The 20,724-nt window shown below is 42.5% G+C and overlaps 1 protein-coding gene and 1 pseudogene across 1 annotated transcript; one reads left to right on the forward strand and one right to left on the reverse strand.

Annotated features, from left to right (window-relative positions):
* Positions 1–526: 526 nt before the first annotated feature.
* F2R (coagulation factor II thrombin receptor) lies at positions 527–17,500 on the forward strand. Its single transcript, XM_019728149.3, has 2 exons — positions 527–1,034; positions 15,180–17,500. The coding sequence occupies exons 1-2, from the start codon at positions 944–946 to the stop codon at positions 16,373–16,375; spliced, it is 1,287 nt and encodes a 428-aa protein (XP_019583708.3). The 5' UTR covers positions 527–943; the 3' UTR covers positions 16,376–17,500.
* Positions 7,475–8,249, reverse strand: LOC109445628 (large ribosomal subunit protein uL11 pseudogene; annotated as a pseudogene).
* Positions 17,501–20,724: the final 3,224 nt, after the last annotated feature.

The raw sequence follows: 20,724 nt of genomic DNA on the forward strand, positions 1-20,724 counted from the left end.
GTGGGTAGTTCCTCGCGCAGTCACGGTGTCGGTGAAATAAGTGCCTGATGCACGAAACGTCTAACTTCGCGAAATAAGGAGAAACGATTAAGAAATGTCAAGAAGCCTGCCCATACGCAGGCCCCTTCTTATTAAACGTAGGCCCCTTCTCAACTTGTCACAATATAAACTTTTAAATCCACTATCTCTAAATTACAAAAGCACCAGTTACTTTCAAACTTTCAGCTAAATTTCGAATTTCCAAATTCCTGGGGGAGGTCCGGCGCTTTGCATGGGGTGTCCGGGCCGTGGCGGCCGGTGCCCTGGAGCGCATCCCTGCTTGGAGGTCCACTGCAGAGGTCTTTGCTCCCCCGGAGGGTAATGAAAGGCCAAGTGGGGCCGCCGCCCAGGCGCGCGGCCGGGTTCCAAGGCCCCCGCCAGACTGAGTCACTGATATTTAGAGGGTCAAAGGCGCCCCTAGGGAAAAGTGTCTAGTTTGGATTCCCCTGCGGGGCAGTGGCTAGCAGTCCGGGACAGGGCGGGGCGCGGGGGAGGGATGAGGGAGGCAGGCGCACCGGACAAGGGGCTTAGCAGCGCCCAGCGCCGGGGACAGCTCAGCCGCCGCGGAGTGACAGGCTGGGAGAGGGGTCCGACGACCGAGTCGAGGCGCGCAGTCGGCGCCGGGGGGCGCCCTTCCCCGCTCCCGCCACTTGGCGTCCGCCCGCCCCGCCCAGCCCGCGCCCCGCGCTCTGAGCTCTCCGGACGCCACCAGACACGCCGACCGGCGGTGCAACGCTGAGCTTTCTCCTTTTGCCGACCCGCGGTGAGCGATCTGCCGGTCCTCTCGTACCAGTGGGCTGCTGGACCCGGCGGGAGGAGGGGGAAAGCACAGAGCCCGAGCCTCCCAGAGGCGGGGACAGTCTCCTGGAGCAGCGCCGCGCGGACCGCGCGGAGCCTTGGGACAATGGGGCCGCGGCGGCTGCTGCTGCTCGTCGCCGCGGGACTCAGTCTGTGCAGCCCCCCGCTATCCGCCAGCACCGGAGGCCGCAAGCCAGGTGAGAGCGGCCCCTGGTATTCCCTCCCTGCCCTCCTCCGGCCGGGCAGCAGGGGACCTCCGCGGGCTTGGGGCGGGCGGGAGGAGGAGGGACGCTGCTGGGTGACTAAGTGGGTACAGGTTGCGCTTTATTTGGGGGGAGGGATGCCCCTGACCTCCCCTTCTGCTTCAGTTTCCTCCAGAAGCAAAGTAGGCGTTTGGGCTGGGATCCAGATTCTGCCTCAGTCATCATACCCAGGTGGGGCGTGCCCATAAGCCCACTCGCCCCGCTTCGCGGGCTCAGCTGAAGCCGCTTTACACTTGGTTTTGGAGGACGCACGAGCCTTCCACAGGGTTGCATGTGGACGAAGCAGAGGTCAGGTTTCCTGGGGAAGCCTCCTTCCATTTGTTGTCACTGTATGGCCTGTTTCTCCCAGGACCACCCCAAAAAGAAAGTCTCACGTCGCTCCACCAATACCTAAACGTTACGGCCTGTTAAATATAAAGTGGAGAACCGCTCCTACTGAAATTTTGTTTTGTTGGAATTGTTTTTCTTGCACATTTTACAGGCGAGGAAAGTGGTGTAGAGAAAAAATTCAGTCTTTTGGCACTTTTAGTAGAAAACAGTACCAGTAGCCCCAGCACGGGCCTTGTGTACAGGAGGAGCTCATGGTGCGAGTTGGGGTTGTAGAGTGATGATAACAGTATAGCCGCCGGGCGACGGTGGTGGTGGTGATGGTGGTGGTTGGGAGATTTGTTTGTTTGCTACCTAGAACCCAGTCTCCCAAGTGAGTTGAGGAAAGAGATCCCTCCCCTGAACCTGGCTCCCTCAGACACCGTGGAATTTCAGTATTTGGGTTTCTGATCAGCTGCAAGGAGAAGATTGCTCACTGGAATGTATTTACCCCCAGCAGTGTACTTTTAAGTATCCGGCTACTTGAGGGAGTTAATGTATTTTCCAACGTCTTTAAAAAAACAGTGCAGAGAAGTTGGTTTTAGCCTGCAAAGACACTAGTTAGAAAGTGGAGGCGGTGGGAGGGAATGTTTTAATGTCTTTATAGCAATAATACTTTCTAAGCTTTCAGCCACTTCATGAAGAAAAAAATTCTAGATGGTTTTCTTTTTCTGTTATTTGTGAAAGATTGTGTACTCTTATTGTTTTCAGACCGGAAATAGTGTGGATGCAACAAGATTAAGAGGTGACAAAGACAGCATTTTTTCTGTTATCCATCTTTGCTCAGGATGAGTTTTGAGGTGATGCTTTGGGAAAAATAAGAGCCCCAGATAGAGGCTCAAAGTTTTGCAGCAACTAGCCAGCCTGCTGTGAATAACTTGAGCATTAGCTCTTGGAGTGTTGGGGGAAACAGTGAGGTCTCCTGGAAAATTGTGTATAGTGAATTTTATTCTCAGACAAGCCCTGAAGAATACAAATTTTTGTTTGAGAATTGGACGATGTAGTGGCGAACAGGTTTATATAAATGCTGCATCCATTGTAGTCATCTTTCCTCACGGCCGCCCCAAGAAGATGTTTGGCCTGATGGGGAGTGAAGTTAAGGCTGCCGTTTCTGCCACGCCTCTTACTTTCTCATCAGTTTAGATTGTGCATGCTAAGATGCAATGCTGATGTAGACAGAAAAGTAACTGAGCAAACATTCGTTATCTATACTGGACTCTGGAACAACTTTGGGAGGGAAAGAAAAAAGATGAGAGAAGAAAAGGAACACATTAAGTGCCATATTCTGTGTCAAACCCTGGGCCTTCAGATGATCTCATTTCACTCTCTCAAAACACGCTGTTAGTCTGGTGTTTATCCCCATTTGCCAATTGTGAAGCTAACTAAGGCTCAGACTGTGTACCAAAATTCCGAATGAAGGAGGGGGCTTTGGGTGCAGGCAGTAAGTGGGGCCTTGTCTTTAAAGCATTTTAAGTCATTAATAAAAAATAAATCTCCTTTATATTATCATCATATACTGGCAATTCTTAACAATGTCTGTCATAATCAGCTCTCTGTGATGAGAGAGGCTGTGAGGCCCCAGCCACAGGAAACCCCTCCAGGGCTGGCCAGGCCCATCAATTTGAGGCTTCTCAAAGCACTCTTGACTTTTTGTCCCCACACGTTTTGGCATTTCCTGCATTGTCACTTTGTGGGTATGTCATTTCCCTGGCTAAGATTATAAACTGCCATTATCCCCAGGGAGTCTAGACCAGATGTTCCCTCAGCAGATATTTATTGAGAAATTCATAGGTTCAATACCTAGTTTACATTTCATTGTCCAGGCAATTTAAGTGAGATGACTTGCCTTCATCAAAGAGGGCCAGTGTCGCAGAGGTGATATTTGTAAATTGTATAAGGATCTGGAGTGTGAAAGGGTTCAAGAATGGCTGATAATGACTGTGGCAGAGGGGATTGGGTGGGAGATTCCACATGCTGCCCTCCTGCCCACAGGATCAAGCCCAATTTCTTAGCTTAGAGTGAGGTGCCCCTCCTCTTGTGGTTGGGTCCCCAGCCTCTGTCCAGCTTCCCGATTACAGATCCTCCCTCCATTACACAATCTATTACATTACCTGTATTTCAGCCCCACATTCTAGTTCCTCCCCCAAGGAGCTATGCTTTTTCTGGCTTCTGTCCCCCTGCTACTCCCTCTGGCCAGAATGTTCTTCCCACACCCTACATGTTCACATTTAATTAAAAACAGCTGCCTTTAAAATAAATAAATAAATAAAACCAGCTACCTTATATCAAGAACGCCCTAAACCAACGCCCTGCTTAGGTACGTTACACATACTCTTATTTATCCTCATAACAACCCTTTGAGTAGGTTTTATCCCCATTCTACAGGTAAGGAAAATGAGACCCAGCATACTTAAGTCACAAGTCTAGTTAGGAGTGTAACTGGGATTTGACCACAGGCCTGTCTTTCCTAAGTCTTTCAGAAATGCAGTCTTTCTCTACCACCCCCTATAGAGAAGAAGCCATCCAGACCCCCAGCCCCTCTTACGGTAGAAAAGTAACCCTACTATGCTCCCCAGTACCCCTAGAAGGCAAAGTCTGCACTCTGTTGGCTTAGTAGCCCAGGCCTCGCACAAGGAAGTGTTTAGTAAACATTTATGCATGGATTGTGGTATCCTGCCATTTACTTTAGAAAACAGATGATAAGACAGGCTATAAATAGATCCTTATCATAAATGTTAATTAATTGGCTGTTACTGAGAGACTATGGTCTTCAAGCCAAACAAAAGACGCAAAACTGAATAGTGATTTTGCTTTAAGCAGACCAGGAACCTGTGAAAGTCAAATTTCGTATGAACCAGCAAGTAATTTTTTACTCCAGTATCTTAAATAATTCTCCCTTTTATCCTTTTCGTTCCCTTTCATTCATTCATTCATTCGTGGTTTTGGCTTTATTTTTAAAGGACATATCAAGATAGTAGGTTCTCCTAATTTATCCATTTCTTCCTTTGTGGAGGGCATTTTCGAGGCATTCTCAGCCCTTTGTCAAGGCATATGCTCATGTCATCTCTGCTGGTTTCATTTCCACCCCTCCCTTCATCTTTCTAATTCAGCATTTCTCACTCCTTTATGTCTAGACAGATCAGTGTGGTGTGAACCCTAACTTGCAGTTTTTCAGCAGCTCTGAATTTGCTCCTTTTACAAAGTACTTCTGGCCAATCGGCTTGCCTGTGTATCTCTGCCCCTTCCCTCCTCCCTCAGTCAGCTCCCCTTTGTTCTTATCACCCTCACAAACTGGAACTCAGTTGAGCCTTAAGCTGGATTTCCACTGAGACTGGAGTCACCAGGACCCTGCGTTTCTAATCTTCCCCTTCTCATTTTGTATACACATCCCTCTTTTCCCTTGAATCAATCTGCCTTCCTCTCTCTCTCTCTCTCCTCTTTAGTTTTTAAATTGAGGTAAAATTTACATACCATAAAATTTACCATTTTAAAGTATACAATTTACTACTGTTTAGTACATTTGTAGTATTGTGCGACTACTACCTCTGTGTAGTTCCAAAAAATTGTCATCACCCCAAAAGCAAACCCTGCACCGATTAAGCACTCAACCCCTATTCCCCTCCCCCTAGCAACCACTAATTTTCTTTTTATCTCTATGGATTTAACTCTTCTCCATATTCCCTATAAATGGAGTCATACAGTAAGTGGCCTTTTGTGCCTGGGAACCGCCCTTGAACTCGTTTTCATGAGCTCCTGGGTTCCCCCTTAGCTGCGGGATACTCACAGAAACACCTTAGAAGAGTCATTAAGAACCACGGCCTTGCTTTAGTTTTAACTATGATGCTAGTATTGAGGACACTGCAGTTTCAGCATTCAGAATTTTACTTGTTTTCCTGTTTTGTGGTTTCTTTCATTTTACCTTTTGCCCTCTCGGTCTTAGGCCTAGAACTGTCAGAATAAATAGCTCTGTCTATAGGCTGAGATTTTTTTTCTGGATCTGAGCTTTCATTTCCCTCAAATACCCTCTCCCACGTTGACCTTGTAATGTACTTGGAGAAACCTCCCTGAAGTTACGCTCCTTTCCCTCCATCCCAAGGCACCTCATGAAGTTTGCCATTTAAAAGGCCATCACAGGCCTTTATACATTCTTTTTCTTTCTTTCTTTTATTTTTTTTAAATAAATTTTATTGGGGAACAGTGTGTTTTTCCAGGGCCCATCAGCTCCAAGTTGTTGTCCTTCAATCTAGTTGTGGAGGGCGCAGCTCAGCTCCAAGTCCAGTCGCCATTTTCAATCTTTAGTTGCAGGGGGCACAGCCCACCATCCCATGCAGGAATCGAACTGGCAACCCTGTTGTTCAGAGCTCACGCTCTAACCAACTGAGCCACCTGGCTGCCCCCCTTTATACATTCTTCATTTGCTTTCAAAAGAAGCTGCCTTTTGAAATAACAGGAAAAATCTGTAATTAGCACTTGAAAAGAAGCTTATTTAACTTTAGAAAAGGACATTTATATAATCTAGATATATGTCAAGTCTTGATGAATTATAAGTCAGATGTTAAAGTATTGTAAAAGAGTGTTTTCCAGTTTGTGTTTTTGCTAACCACAGTAAGAACTGTAAGAAATACAGTTTTCATTATGATACAGTAGGTGCGTGTGTGCAGTAAATATTCATGGACAATCATAGTGTATATATAGATAGGAAACAAAAGTTTCACCAGAAAATACTCAATTTTGCCATATGCATTTTCAACATTATTCTGTTTTTTTAAATTCTTACTACAACCCAGTAAATTGATTTCATAACCACTATCACGTCTCTACCGTCACTTAAAACCTAGCACAGAAGGTGCAGTGACTTGCCCTGGTTAGCAGAATTGAAGGTCTGGTTTGCTTTACCAGAAGAGTTCTGCTTTCCAGGAAGTGTCGTTAATGATTGTTTTTATCATGTCTGGAATCTCCTTTGTTTGAGTTGAGGTTTACAAACTGCAATAGGACTTGGGTGGGGTTGGGATGGACACAGCTCGGTATCAGAGGAATTGGTGATTATGACCATCATTGGCTTTCATTTTAGCCTGCTGTCTTGGAGAGCAGAGAGCAGCACTCCCAGGACACTGAGCTCAAGGCCTGTCACTTTTGGGAAGCACAGGCCTGGAGGAAGGTGGAAAGCCAGGGAGTCAGAGTAGTTCACAGATAGAAGCCTGCTAGTGTCCTACCCTCACGTGTCAGGCCCTGGCCTTCGGGAGGCTCCAAGCAAGGGTCCCCCACATTTCCCTCAGGTCATCTTTGTGCCTGCGATGGCCTTGGGTGCACTGGCAATTACACTTTCTCGTTGTCTTTAGGTGGTACTTCCTTGTAACCTCCCCTTTGCCAGCTTCCTCCTAGGTTTGCTTGAAAGCCCCTCCAGGATGTGGGATAGGAGGGGAGGCAGCCTCTGATACTGGCAGCCTCTTAACTGTGCTGTCAGTGTTTACCTTCTTCTACCTTTAATTCTGGCTTTTACCGTTAATCTCTTTTGCAGCAGAGATTCTTGTCCACTTACTGAGCTTGCTTCCGTTTGATCTTGAACAATATTTTAAAGATTTGTGTTTCCATGTTGTCCTTAAATGTCCCTCTACGACATATGTCCAGTCTGTGAGGGCTGGGTGGTTGGTATGTGTAGTTGGTGTGTTGCCAAGCTCAGCAAGACTGCTGACTTCCTAGGGAACAGCGGGGGGGGCATCCCCCACTTAAGTTATACATGCACATGGCCGTGTACTGCCTGCTACAGTTAAAAGGATGGGCAGATTCATTTGTTTGGTGAAATTCTTTAAAAAAAAAAAAAAAGTAGGGGTGGCCGGTTAGAGCGCAGTGCTAATAACCCCAGAGTTGCCGATTTGATCCCCACAAGGGCCACTGTGAGCTGTGGCCTCCTTAAAAAAAAAAAAAAAATTTAGTACTCTTTCAAGAGGAGGTCCTAAATTCACAAGTTTTTTAAAGAGACAGGGTAGTATGGTGTGTTTCAAAGGGTATGAGCTTTGGGACCAGGCATATCTAGGTTCAAATCTTGGCTCCTTCATGTATAGACTGTGACTTTGTGTTGTTGTTGTTTGTTTGTTTTTGCCATTATCAAATGATCTTGAATTGAAATATTTTCCTTTGCCGTCCTTAACTAGCCAGGCATTCCCTGGTGCCACTGTTGATGTCACCTATGATGTCATGAAGCTGGCAGCCATCAACATTGCAGCCCACAGATTGCAGTCCCCAAGATCTCTTTAGTGGTTCCAAAGAGTTCTCTAGCTAAAAATTGCTGCTACATCCGTCAGGCAGTGTTAATAACCTCATCAAAAGTGATATTTCCACGGTGCTTAATGTTGTTTTTGCTTCTTTCTGTTTCTCAGCGGTTCTTTGAGGTCTTTGATGATCAGGTCAGAGGCAGAAGGTACCATTTCAGTCTGGCCCTGTCTGTTCTGAACGGTCACTTTCACTGTAATCCTCAGACCCTTCCAATCACTGGTTGCTGTGGTAATATCATCACCAACCTTTTTGGGAAACAGACCCAGGGGCCCAGTCTTGGTGGCCAGGGCAGATATGGCACCGACATCCCCCCCAGTGCATCTCAGGTATATGACTTTGATCTCCTGGGGGCTGAACGTCAGCAGCATGGTGGAGGCAGCTGGTGTCAGACGAACCCGGATCCGGGACCACCCAAGAAAGTTGCACTTTGGCCTCCTTGAAGCCAAAAGCCAAACTTTGGATTAGTTACTTAGCCTCTCTGTTCCTCCACGTTGTACATAAAGTGAGAATTATAAGGTTTATTTCATAAAAATGTCAGCGCTACATGAGGTAAGGTAAGTGAAGTACCTGGCACATAGTAGATGCACAACAAACGTTAAATGTTTTTCATACACTAATTCTTCCATATTCCAGAAAAGCCTTTGAAGAGTTGGAATAAAATGAATTCTCTAAATGTAAAAAACTGTGTTCACACAAACATTCAAGAATTTTTTCCCCTTCAAAACTAATACAAAGGAAAAACAAAAGCAAAAACCCTTTCCTTAGTTTCTAGTGGCAAGAAAATATGCAAAAAAATTACGTTTTTTTCCGTTTTGTTTTGTTTTTAAATGGAAATTTTCAAACATATCCCAAAATGAACACGTTAATTACACCCCTCCCCCAAATATCTTATTTCATCTGTACCCTCATTTTCCTCCTCCCTGAACTGGAGAATTTTTAAAGCAAATGTCAGACATATCATTTCATCTATAAATATGTCATCATATATTCTTAGAGATAAGAACTCTTATTTTCACATAGTCACAATATCATTATAACACCTTGAAAAAGAACAAAATTTCTTTTTTTCCTTTTAGTAGCATTTATTTGATGCTGAGTTTACTCTCAGGCCATAAGTTTTTGTTTCTTCAGTTTCTTCTGGGAGATCTTTTTCTTCTGTGCACCCTCTCTTCTGGTTTAGGACCAATCCGCTCTTTTCCAGTGAGGACCGACTCAGTGTGGCAAGGGGAGCTCATGTATGGGTGGACCCGCTCACGAGCTCTGTAAGTTCTGTGCCACATCCTGGGAGCTTTGTTAACCTGGCTCTGCTCAATGACCAGAGAGTCTACATTTAAACCCTTAAGTTCAGCATTACTCTCTGCATTTTGAAGCACGTGCAGTAAAATTTTTGCACCCTTTTTGGACCACCGACCCTGCGTCCAACCCCACTGTTTGGCCTGGCCACACCTCCCAACTCCACCATTGTAATGATGGAATGGCACACGTTGCTTTTGTAACATGACATCCTTTAGATACTTGGTGGCTTTTTGGATATGCATACCCCCGATGGCCTGGGCAGTTTCACCAGGGTCCTTAAAATGAACCCATAGATTTGAACCTCTTGATTTACGTGGTTTTGTGGGATTCTGTGGGTCAAGCAAATAGCGAACCGTTTTCAGAGGTCATCTCAGGCTGCTTTCGGGAAGAGGAGAACAACAATTTCTTAACATGTACTATTCAATCACTGTTCAAATTTTACTGATTGTATCATAAATGCCTTTTTACAGTTGGTTTATTCAAATCAAGATCAAAGAAGGCCCACCGTTACATTTGGTTGATATGTCTCTTAAGTCTCTTTTAATCTATACCTTTCCCCCTCCTCTTTTTTTATTGCTGCTTATTTGTCAGTGAAAGTGGGTCGTTTGTCTTACAGACTTCCCTACATACTAGATCTGGCCAGCTGCATCTTGCAAGGTTTTGTTCAACAGGTTCATGTGTCCTCACCATTTCCTGTAATGTGATAGGTGCATTTAGAGACATAATCAAACACAGGTTTGGTTTTTTGCAAGATTACCTCAGCAGTGGTGCTGTGTACTTCCTACTACATCACCGCCACATTGTCTCTCTTTCTGAGATTTTAGGATTACTCAAGTGGATTCAGGTATTGTCAGCTTGGTCCAGCGGTTATAAAGTTCTCCCATCACCCTTTCACCTAAGAGTTTTGGCAACTACTGATAATCATTGAACTAAATCCATTATTTCACTACAAGCTTCAAAATGATGCTTTTCTAACTCTGTTAAACTGTCTGTGTTTATAAGCTGGAATTACTTTGTAAAGAACTTTCTTCTCTCATTGACTATTTGGTTTCCCTGAAATAGTGTTTACATACAAATGGCAGAATACAATGCTTGCATCTTGCCTTTATCAATTTTTTAGACTGGATCCCCTAATTTCTTCCAAAGGTGACCAAACATGTTTTATTTTCCTTTGAGTATCATTATGAACTCATGAATCTCAACATATATGACATGTTTCAAATGCTTCAGTGCATTTCCATCATTATTCTTTTGATTAACTGTCACACCTTGGCCAGTGGGATCCCTTTCAGATTGACTCCAGAGTCTTTCTAATCTGATCCTAATATTCTCTGAGGATGTTCAAGGCTCATCTTGTGTATTTCCTACCCCAGATCTGGGACCAGCCATTTCTTTAAGGAGCCTTGGTTCTTTCCACTGGAAAATGGTGTTTGTTTCCATTTGAGGCATTGGAACATTCCAATGATGCTGCCCTTTTCCCTTTGATGGAGTTACTATGTTTCTGTTATGTTTCCATCATCCTCGTCTGTATTTCTCTTTAGCTTGTAGTGATGATTCATTTGTGGAGAAGTGCAGGGTAGGGTACGACTATCCTGCTCTGTGTGCAAATGTGGGCAATGTCCTGGGGCTTCTGCTTTGCTAATTCCCAAAAAGCCTACAGGGAAGAGCCCTGAGTCAGATCCAAGGCTGGCATGGTGTAAATCCCAGGAAGTATCTAGTCACCAATCTGCTTCCAGGCCAGATCTCATCAAAGTCAGAAAACACACGGCCTGACTTACTAGTGTTTTTAAATCTCTAGCGCTAGACAGTCCATATTGAAGCTATTTAGCAATATGCTAATTAATAATATATTCAATAACAACACTACTTTAGAGTCATTTAGAGAAACCGAAATTAAGTGAAACTTAGAAAGAAGTATGAGAATTGATTTGAGGACCTAATCTGCTTTTTTGTGTGTGAAACCATAGTTGAACAACAAAACACAGATGAATCACAAGCACTTTTGGCCCGCTGACAGGCCCTTTCTTGACCTGTGAGCTGCACTAGGACTGAAGGAAAAGTGATACTCAAACTCGAATTTCAGCCTAAGGGGCTTGAGCTACTGGGATATATCTAATCATCTAGAAGTGATTTTATTCTTTTTTTGATGCTGGTACATACTTAACCAAAAAACAAATTTGCTGGCATTCTTTAATGCCACAAAAACTTTCAGAATATCAAAACTGTAGTGACAAGAAAAGGTGACACCTTGGGCAATAATCAATAGATTATGTGTTTTGTGGGCTCCAGCCTATAAAAATTTCATGTTTCGGTGGGTATTAGTGTTTTTGCCCTCTACACCAGACTTCCCAAGAAGGCCTAACCAGGGAAGAAATTTTTGAAAACAAGTACTTATTGCCAAAGCACTAAATATAAAGTAAAGCCTAGTGAGAGTTTTGTTTTCAGCCCAAGATTGTGTCTAAGAAGCTTGGTTATGAGTATTCAGTAGTTTTCAAATTGTTTCACTCCTAGGTAGTGTCTTGATGCATGCACATACTTTTTCCCTTCCATGCATGATGAAAATCCTTATTCTGGCGAGTTTCCCAAAACTGCTGAGAATTGTGTTATTTTAATGTTTCTCTGGCTCACCGTTTTCAAGGACTTTAAGGACACATGTCTTTGTGGTATTAAAATGCTAGAAGCCATTCATTCTTTTCTTTCAGCTCCCACAGTTGTATCCAGTTGTATCCGTTAAGATCTTGAGGGTAGCCTCACATCCGGAGGCGTGGGGGCAGGGGCTGTCAATACCAGTGTCAAGGCCTCCATGTGATAGGTCAAGATACACACAGAGTAAGTTAGATACATCACAAAGGGAAGGAAGTGATGCTTCTGGAAGAGACTGTGAATTTGAAATTTGATTCACAGCTCTGAATGCTGGCACTATACACTTTACAACCTGTTCATGTCCCTCATCCTCCTGAAAAACTAAGCCAGAACAGCCTAGATTCCATTTTAGTTCAAAATAATCAAGAATGGGCAAACAATTGAGTCTAAAAGCAAGCTACATTGAAGTGAGAGGGGAAAGATAATGATTTCTTACGCTGATTAATTTTTATAGTTTACAAAGTGAATGCATGTTCAGCTTCACACAGGGTGCTTCTGGCTGCCAGATTTGTAGGCTAGACACGCGTTGGTTGGAATTCTATTTTAATGATTCTGAGACTGCGTTCAGAAAGGTTAAGTGACTCCTGCCAGAGCCAATATTAGAACGCAAATCTGTGATTAAAAGCTAATTTAAGGAGCACCTACCATGTACAGGATGCTGGAGACTCAAAGATGAATAAGAACAGTTTCTTACCCTTGAACAATCTACACGTATCTGTGTACTCAGAGGCTCGTCACTAGAAACATTTGTCCTTTCCCTGTGACAGATCCCCTGCTTAGCCACCCCTTCACCCTCAGGGGCCCAATCATGACTTTGCTGAGGTAGTTTGATCTCACCCTTTCACTGCCAGGCCCTGTTCTGCTACTGTCTCTTAGTTGATACTACTCTAGCTTTGCTCTTCATTTTGGAAATAGATGCCAATTTATCATATTTTATTTTCTGGTTCTAGAATTTCTATTGATTGGTTTCTTTGCTGATATTTTCCATTTTTCTTTTCATCCATTTCAATGAAATATTTTTCTTCACTTCATTGAGCATCGTTGTAATACATCCTTTAAAATTCTTTTATTGGGGAAGGAGAACAGGACTTTATTGGAGAACAGTGTGTACTTCCAGGACTTTTCTTTTTTTTCCCAAGTCAAGTTGTTGTCCTTTCAATCTTAGTTCAGCTTCGAGTTGTTGTCCTTTCAGTCTTAGTTGTGGAAGGCACAGCTCAGCTCCAGGTCCAGTTGCTGTTGCTAGTTGCATGGGGCACAGTCCGCCATCCCTTGCGGGAGTCAAACTGGCAACCTTGTGGCTGAGAGGACATGCTGCAATCAACTGAGCCATCCGGGAGCTAAGCAGCAGCTCAACTTAAGGTGCCGTGTTCAATCTTAGTTGCAGGGGGCGGAGCCCTCCATCCCTTGCGGGACTCGAGGAATTGAACTGGCAACCTTGTGGTTGAGAGCCCACTGGCCCATGTGGGAATCGAACCGGTAGCCTGTGGAGTTAGGAGCATGGAGCTCTAACTGCCTAAGCCACCTGGCCGGCCCCTCCTTTAAAATTCTTATCTGCTACTTTCAACATCTGGGTCATCTTGGGATTGGTTTGAATTGTTTTGTTTTGTTTTTGAGACTGGGTCACACTTTCTGATTCTTTTAATATCAAGTTATTTTAGATTGTATGCTGGACATTGTTATACAGTAAAGACTGTATTTTGTTTTATTCTTCCAAAGAATTTTGGTGTTTTTGCTTTAGCAGGCCGTTAATTTTGTTGAACTAAAACTGCAAACTCCCTCATGAGCAAAAATTTCAAGTAGCAGTTCTGTTCTTTTATCTTTAGCAGAGCTGCTTTGCATTTTCCCTGTACAAGCCTAGTTGAAGACTCACCCAAAGCCTGGGGCAGAATTTACATTGGAATTTAAGGTTGTCCCTTTCTGGGAATCTCTCTTTACTTTCCATTGTCTGTGATTCAGCTGAACTCTGCCCTCTGGTTCCTCAGGCCAGAAAGACTGGGATTTCTATCTGAGTCTTAGCCATCCTTTATGGCACTGATGTTGACCTTCTCTCAAGCTAAAAGCCACTAGAAACGAGAAACTCACTGGGTACCATCCTTTCTTTTAAGATTCTTTCCTCCCCTCCCCAGCTCTACTCTGTGAACCTAAATGCCTTCAGGTCATTGATTTGAGAGTGAAGGGATTTGTAATTTTACTCCAGAGTTTGTAATTTTATTCTAAGAGATGGTTGGGTCTGGTAGGACCTTACAGAGCCACAGCAGAATCAGAACTGTCTCTTTTATTGCATTATGCCTCTCTCTAAGTTTTTGTCAGAAGGAAGGTTCCCCTACTGAAAAACAAAATCAAAAGTTTGAAAATTCACTCCACTTATCCCATTTCTAGCCAGTTTTTAGTCTCTAACATTACTTTTCCTTGATATGTATGTCCAGCCTTTGTTGTGAACACTCCCAGTGATAGAGACCTTGCCCTTCCCCCCTCCCCCCGTGGGGTTTTTCTCCCTACTCCCCAGCTTTAGAAGCCCAACAAAGGTTCTTAATGTCAGAATTTTAGCAAAGTTCTTGGAAAGGAAAGCTGGTTGCATTCCAGTGGCTTAAGTGTTGCATTTCTTTGATGAACATTTCAAGTAGATGTTTTTGGTGGAAGAAGGTGATAAAATGAGGAAGGATGCAACTGAGCCTTTATTTTGACTTCTGGTTGATACTCAAAAGAGTCTGGTTGCCCTGGCATCTGGCTCGATGCATGTTGCATTCTGGAACTGAGCTGAGGAAGGCCATCGGCCTCGAATACCTGTTTCTCCACTGACCTGCTGAGGAAGGAGACAGGAAGATGACTCAGGTCGTAGGTACCTTGTAGTTATATTAGAAGATAACTCAAGACACTGTGGTTTGGACCCAAATGTGATGAGAGATTTGGAACATTCTACTGTGTAGACAAACTAAAGATATTAGAGGGAAACTACTGTCACCTGGATAATGGTCATAGCAATTGGAGCCCTCGGTCCTACTCTGAATTTGCCTCTCCATAACCTTTAGGAGGTCTCCTCAACTTTCTGTAGGTTTTTCCATTGAAAAACTCATCCAGTTGAGTTTCAAGAGGTGCTGAAAACTAAATGGAGAAAATGTGCATATGGAGGTAAGAGAAGTCATATAGCCTGGGAGTGAGTCCTTTATACAGATGGTGGCTAGTGTAGAAAGTATAGTATCAAAATCACTGCTTTTCTCCCTCCTGTCAGGTACAACTGCTCCTGACATCTGCAGGCCAGATCTCTGAGAGCGTATCATTCACCTGTGTCTCTCAGAGGGGCAGAGTTTTAAACATGTTTGCTTGTGCCAAAACATAATGTTGTACAGTATTCTCTAATAAAGTCTGTAATCCCTTTGTGCTTCCCCTGCTCTTTACCACCTACTCTCCTATTAAGAAAACAAAAGGCAAAAGTGGAATGTACTCTCTACTTGTCTCTTTGGCCATTTTAATTCATTTTCTGTTTTTAAAAAAACTTTTCAGAGTTAAAAACAACAAATGCTTCTGCGGCTCCTCGGTCATTTTTTCTGAGGAATTCCAATGATGGATATGAACCATTCCTACTGGATGAGGATGAGGAGAAAAATCAAAGCAGGTTAACTGAAGACAGATTAAGCTCCATCAATCAAAGCAGTCCTCTTCAAAAACGACCCCCGGTGTTCATCTCAAAAGATGCCTCAGGATATCTGACCAGCGCTTGGTTAACTCTCTTTATCCCCTCTGTCTACACTGGCGTGTTTGTAGTCAGCCTTCCTCTAAATATCATGGCCATCGTCGTGTTCATCTTGAAAATGAAGATCAAGAAACCTGCCGTGGTGTATATGTTACACCTGGCCACAGCAGATGTGCTGTTTGTGTCTGTACTCCCCTTTAAGATCAGCTACTACTTTTCTGGAAGTGATTGGAAATTTGGATCTGAAATGTGTCGCTTCGTCACGGCAGCGTTTTACTGTAACATGTATGCCTCCATCATGCTCATGACAGTCATCAGCATTGACCGGTTCTTGGCTGTGGTGTATCCCATGCAGTCCCTCTCCTGGCGGACTCTGGGGAGGGCTTCCTTCACTTGTCTGGTCATCTGGGCTATGGCCATCTCCGGGGTGGTGCCTCTTCTCCTCAAGGAACAAACCACCCAGGTGCCAGGGCTCAACATAACCACGTGCCATGATGTGCTCAATGAAACCCTGCTCGAAGGCTACTATGCGTATTACTTCTCAGCCTTCTCTGCTGTCTTCTTTTTTGTGCCGTTGATCATTTCCACAGTCTGTTATGTGTCTATCATCCAATGTCTTAGCTCGTCCACAATTGCCACCCGAAACAAGAAGTCCCGAGCTTTGTTCTTGTCAGCTGCTGTTTTCTGCATCTTCATCATTTGCTTTGGACCCACAAACGTCCTCCTGATTCTGCATTATGCATTCCTTTCTCATAATCCCTCCACAGAAGCCGTCTACTTCGCCTACCTCCTCTGTGTCTGTGTCAGCAGCATAAGTTGTTGCATTGATCCCTTGATTTACTATTATGCTTCCTCTGAGTGCCAGAGGTACCTCTACAGTATCTTATGCTGCAAAGAAAGTTCTGATCCCAGCAGTTATAACAGCAGTGGTCAGTTGATGGCAAGTAAAATGGATACCTGCTCCAGTAACCTGAATAACAGCATATACAAAAAGCTGTTAACTTAGGGAAAGGGACTGCTGGTGGGTTAAACAGAAAAGGGTAAAAGAGCAAATAACCTGAGGATTCTATTAGTCCCTGCCAAAAAGTATTTACTTTACCATCTAAAATAACAAATGGTATGATTTGCATGCCTCCTTCTTACAAGAGCCATTAAGCATATATGTTACTTACAGAAAAGGATAAATGAATATAAAACAGTTATTCCAAGACAGTATTTATAGTGCTACAATAATAACAATGTCACTTTTTGGTATATTTAGGTGACTTACTGTACATATGTGTGTATACATATGTATGTGTATGCACACGCTTGTATCGGTTGCGGTGCAGTATAGAATAGGCGCTTTGAAACCCTCTTTTTTTCGCCAGAGATTATGAAAATAAACTCTGATTCTCTGATTTAATGTGCAGCATTTCGGTTGGTGGAGTTTAGCCCTGAACATCTAAAGATGCCTGTCAATAGTGAGGGATTCTGTAATTTGGACTTACACAGCTTTTACAAGTAAGCGTATTTTGAAATTGTTCGACAGCTTTAAGTTATTGAGAGATGAGACTTAGTTTGTACTATCTGTTTGTAGAAAAAGTTTTTCATTTTAAACATATCAAAGTTTGTATTCTTTAAGTTATGAAAATATGATATGGGTGGCATTTTCCATTCACTTTTCTTAGTAGTTAATAAGATGATTATAAAAGCAGTTTTTAACCCCGTAATGAGTATCAAGTACAAAAGTCCTCATGGAGTTGACAAAAGGATTTGAAAATTAGGTTGAAATGTTTTTTCCATATGAAAAGATGTGAACATCAAACAAACAAAGTAGAAAGTTGCAAGGCAGATACTTACCTATTTAAAAGAAAAAACTATTTCCAAATGCCATAACTTATATTAAAGTACATATTATAAGTAGAATCTAGCATTGATTTTATTAGTTATTATATTCATTTTACATAAAACAGTGGAAATTTACTGTCATTGTTTATTCAGTTTGTATATATTAAAATACCTCTGACAATATGACTATTATTACTATATTATCAGTCTGTACTTATAAAATATGTCACTGTTTTTAATGTTCTCTCTTTTTGAAACATGTATGTAACCTGTATTAATAAACATGAGTGTTTGCTTGGTATCTGTTTGGAATAAATTTTTATTGCATCTTGCAGGGTCCTGGCAGGAAGGCCAGTCTAAAGGTTTAGCTGAAGAGTGTTTAATGAAGATGTGATTTGCAGAGGTGTGGACAGCGTTAAGGTAGCCAAGGGGATGTTGAAGCACTTTGGGGACCAGCAATTAAGGGCATCTGTTACCACCCAGCTCAAAGGGGATGGGGAGGGAATACACTGACCCTCGTTCTCTGACTTTTTGCCGATGCACCTCCCATTGCTCCTGATCTTAAACCCAAAGGTCAAGAGAACCTGGGTGACATAGTCCATAAAGGTCAACTTCTTGGAGCGTGGAGAATGGATCTGGGGGTCGGGAGGAGAGCACCATTTCTACCAAAGGCATTGGGTGATTAGCCTTCTGGGTCTTTTTTATTTTTAATCCCTTCTTAGGAAAATTCCAGGTTATATCATTGAGCGTTTGTTCAGATTCCTGAGTTATAGGCATAGAGGACAGAGTCTGCAGTTCTTTCATAGTAAAGAGAGAAACAAATTAAATGTCAGAGCCAGGACGATGTGTGGAAACCTGAAGAAGGGCTACCCTTGAGTGACAGTCTTTTGCCATCTAACATTCTCTGGGGTAAAGGGGAGGAAAGAAAATTAAAAACAAAATGACAAGTATCTCTGAGAGTTGAAAGTCAGTCAAAACTTCTGTGATAATGTATTTCTAGATTCATAGCCAATAATAAAATCATTTCAATGAAACAAGAATTCTGTTAACACAGAATTTTTAAGTTAACACACAAGCTTAGGTTTCTTAAGTCTGGACTCTTCACAAGTGTTTCAGGAATAGATACATTAAATGAAGTCAGCCTAATTCATGACCACCAGAAGTAGGATCCCCACTCTAACCAGAAAGGGACCTTTCAACTCTTCTATTATGTTTCAAAATATGTTTGAATCCAATAAACACACTTGGATTTTCTTAACACAACAATGTTTGTTTTTTCCACCAAGTCAAAATAGGATTTTTAAGGAAATGGAATACTTGGCTGTTGAATATACATGTGGAAATTTTTAGGTTTTACTTCTGAATTTAAGAAAATAGTTGCACATTCTTTAGGAAGTCTTGAGTTCTGAGAGCAAGTGGAAAAAGTTAAGCAGTGTTCATGAGCAAGCTTTTTAAGTTTTTCTGAGGCCTATACCCTCCACTAGTAGCTATCTTCATCTAGGTGTCATAGTAAAAATTAAGGGGAAAAACAGTACCCAGCAGTAATTTCTTGGCAGAATTTGCATAGCTGTGTGGCTGTTCATTTCAAAATTACTAGACCAAATGTTCATGGAGAGTAGTTGACCACAGAATAAACTTATTTGTGTTTTATGAAGGAGATGCAGTTAAGTAAGCTGCAATCTAAGCAGAGGAGAAATGCTCCAATGCTGTGATTCTGAGTCCTTGAGACCCTTTTAGATGTACAAGGTCAAAACGAGCTTAAAACACTAGACATCATTTGCCCTGTTTTGGTCTGATTCATAAGTGTAGTGTTGAGTGTTCCGGAAGCTACATAACGTGTGATAGTGCAACAGATTGAATGATGAAGCAGATATGAAAATCTGTCTTCTTTTAAGCCATCCTTTCATGAATTTGCAAAAATATAAAACAATGCAACTCTTCTCATTCAATCATTGGGGGAAAATATTTTTGTGAAAAATGTGATATTTATGTTAATGTGTAATTAGTATTATTTTTAAGTGAAAGAAATATTTTAAGTTATTTATTTTAATGTTTAATATGGTAACTGTTGGTAGATATAATCAATAGTTTGCTGCTAAACCAGATCTCCAGGGGGGGAAAAAAAGATTTGTAGCTTTTGCCAATTTCCATAGTGTAAATACTCCCCCTGTTGCCAATTTGAGGCTTCCAATGGTTTTACAGTTGGCTAGAAAAATTCCTCTAATACTGAATTTTTATGAGCTGGTACAGCTGACTCCGGCACGCCACTGGATATAACCTACATACATGAAAACTCTCTAAATTTTTTTTTAATTTTTTTAAATTAAAAAAAATAATTAAGTATATTAAGGTGTCCTTAGCCAAAAATATTTGAAAACACTGCTCTTATGCAAGACTTTTCAGTTTTCTTACCTTCAAGAAGACATAGAAACTGGTTATAATTCTAAAGCACGGAGGGGTGAACAGTTGGCTCACAGCTGCAGGCCACCACATTGGGTTTCTGGCAGCCCCACAGTTGATAGGATCAGTATCTTGGAGCAATAGAAAGTGATTCAAGGCATAAGGTCCAGTGTGGCCTAGATGTTGGAGAGTGGTGTATGAGGCCTGGTTTCCATCCAGCTGCTGTGAGCCACCCAGGGTGCGTGCCATCACTGTAAAGTACACATCAAGTTCCATGCTTCTTGTCATGGAGACTGTTGACTGCTTGCTGCTTTTCTGGAAACACAGAAAATCAGAGGTCAGATTCAGCAGCGTCTTGGAACTCAGATAACAGCATATTTCTACCTAGCTGCCTATGTATTTATCACTTCAGGAAATGACTCATAAGCCCCAAGAAGATTAGCTTTGAAAGCTGCATTTCTAGTATCCTGAAGACAGTGGGTGGTGGTAGGGCCGGTCTGGCTGTTTTGCCCCTCTTAATAACCACGAAACTGGACCATTTTAGTGTGCTGCTGTGTGACCCACCCAGGGTAGTAAGGATATGACCAAGGGTGGGATGTATTTAAGGGCGAGAACTCAATTGTTGTGTGTGTGTGTGTTTGTTTTGTTTCTTATCCTGTGGTACCAAGTTGCTTCTGAAGCTGGCTGACAGGATGTCTTTTTTTTTTTTTTTTTACTATACCCTGTTGTCTAGGAGCTAACTGGTTTTGGGATTTAATTATGATATATACTAGCTAAGAAGCATGGAATTTGAAGACCTTATATTTTACAGTTTTATCACCTGTGCCTTATCACAAGAAAGCAAGAAAGTTTTAGAAAATTTAAGTCAGTTCTCATCTCTGGCAGCATATGGAATCACTGGAAAGCTCCTAAACATTTCCAGTGCCCAGTTCCCCTCTCAACCAATAGGAATCTGAATCTTCGGGGGTGGGGCCTGGGCATATTATTTTCACGCTTGGCATTTCTAATGTATCAGCCAGAGTTGATACCACTGCTTTAAGATAGTGCTTCTCAAAGTTAGCATGCATTCGAATTATCTGAGGATACTGTTCAACTGCAGACTCTGATGTACCGTTTCCCCAAAAA

This window comes from Rhinolophus sinicus, chromosome 3, assembly GCF_057876585.1.
Source record: "Rhinolophus sinicus isolate RSI-liver-muscle chromosome 3, RSI-T2T, whole genome shotgun sequence".
NCBI classification, from domain to species: domain Eukaryota; kingdom Metazoa; phylum Chordata; class Mammalia; order Chiroptera; family Rhinolophidae; genus Rhinolophus; species Rhinolophus sinicus.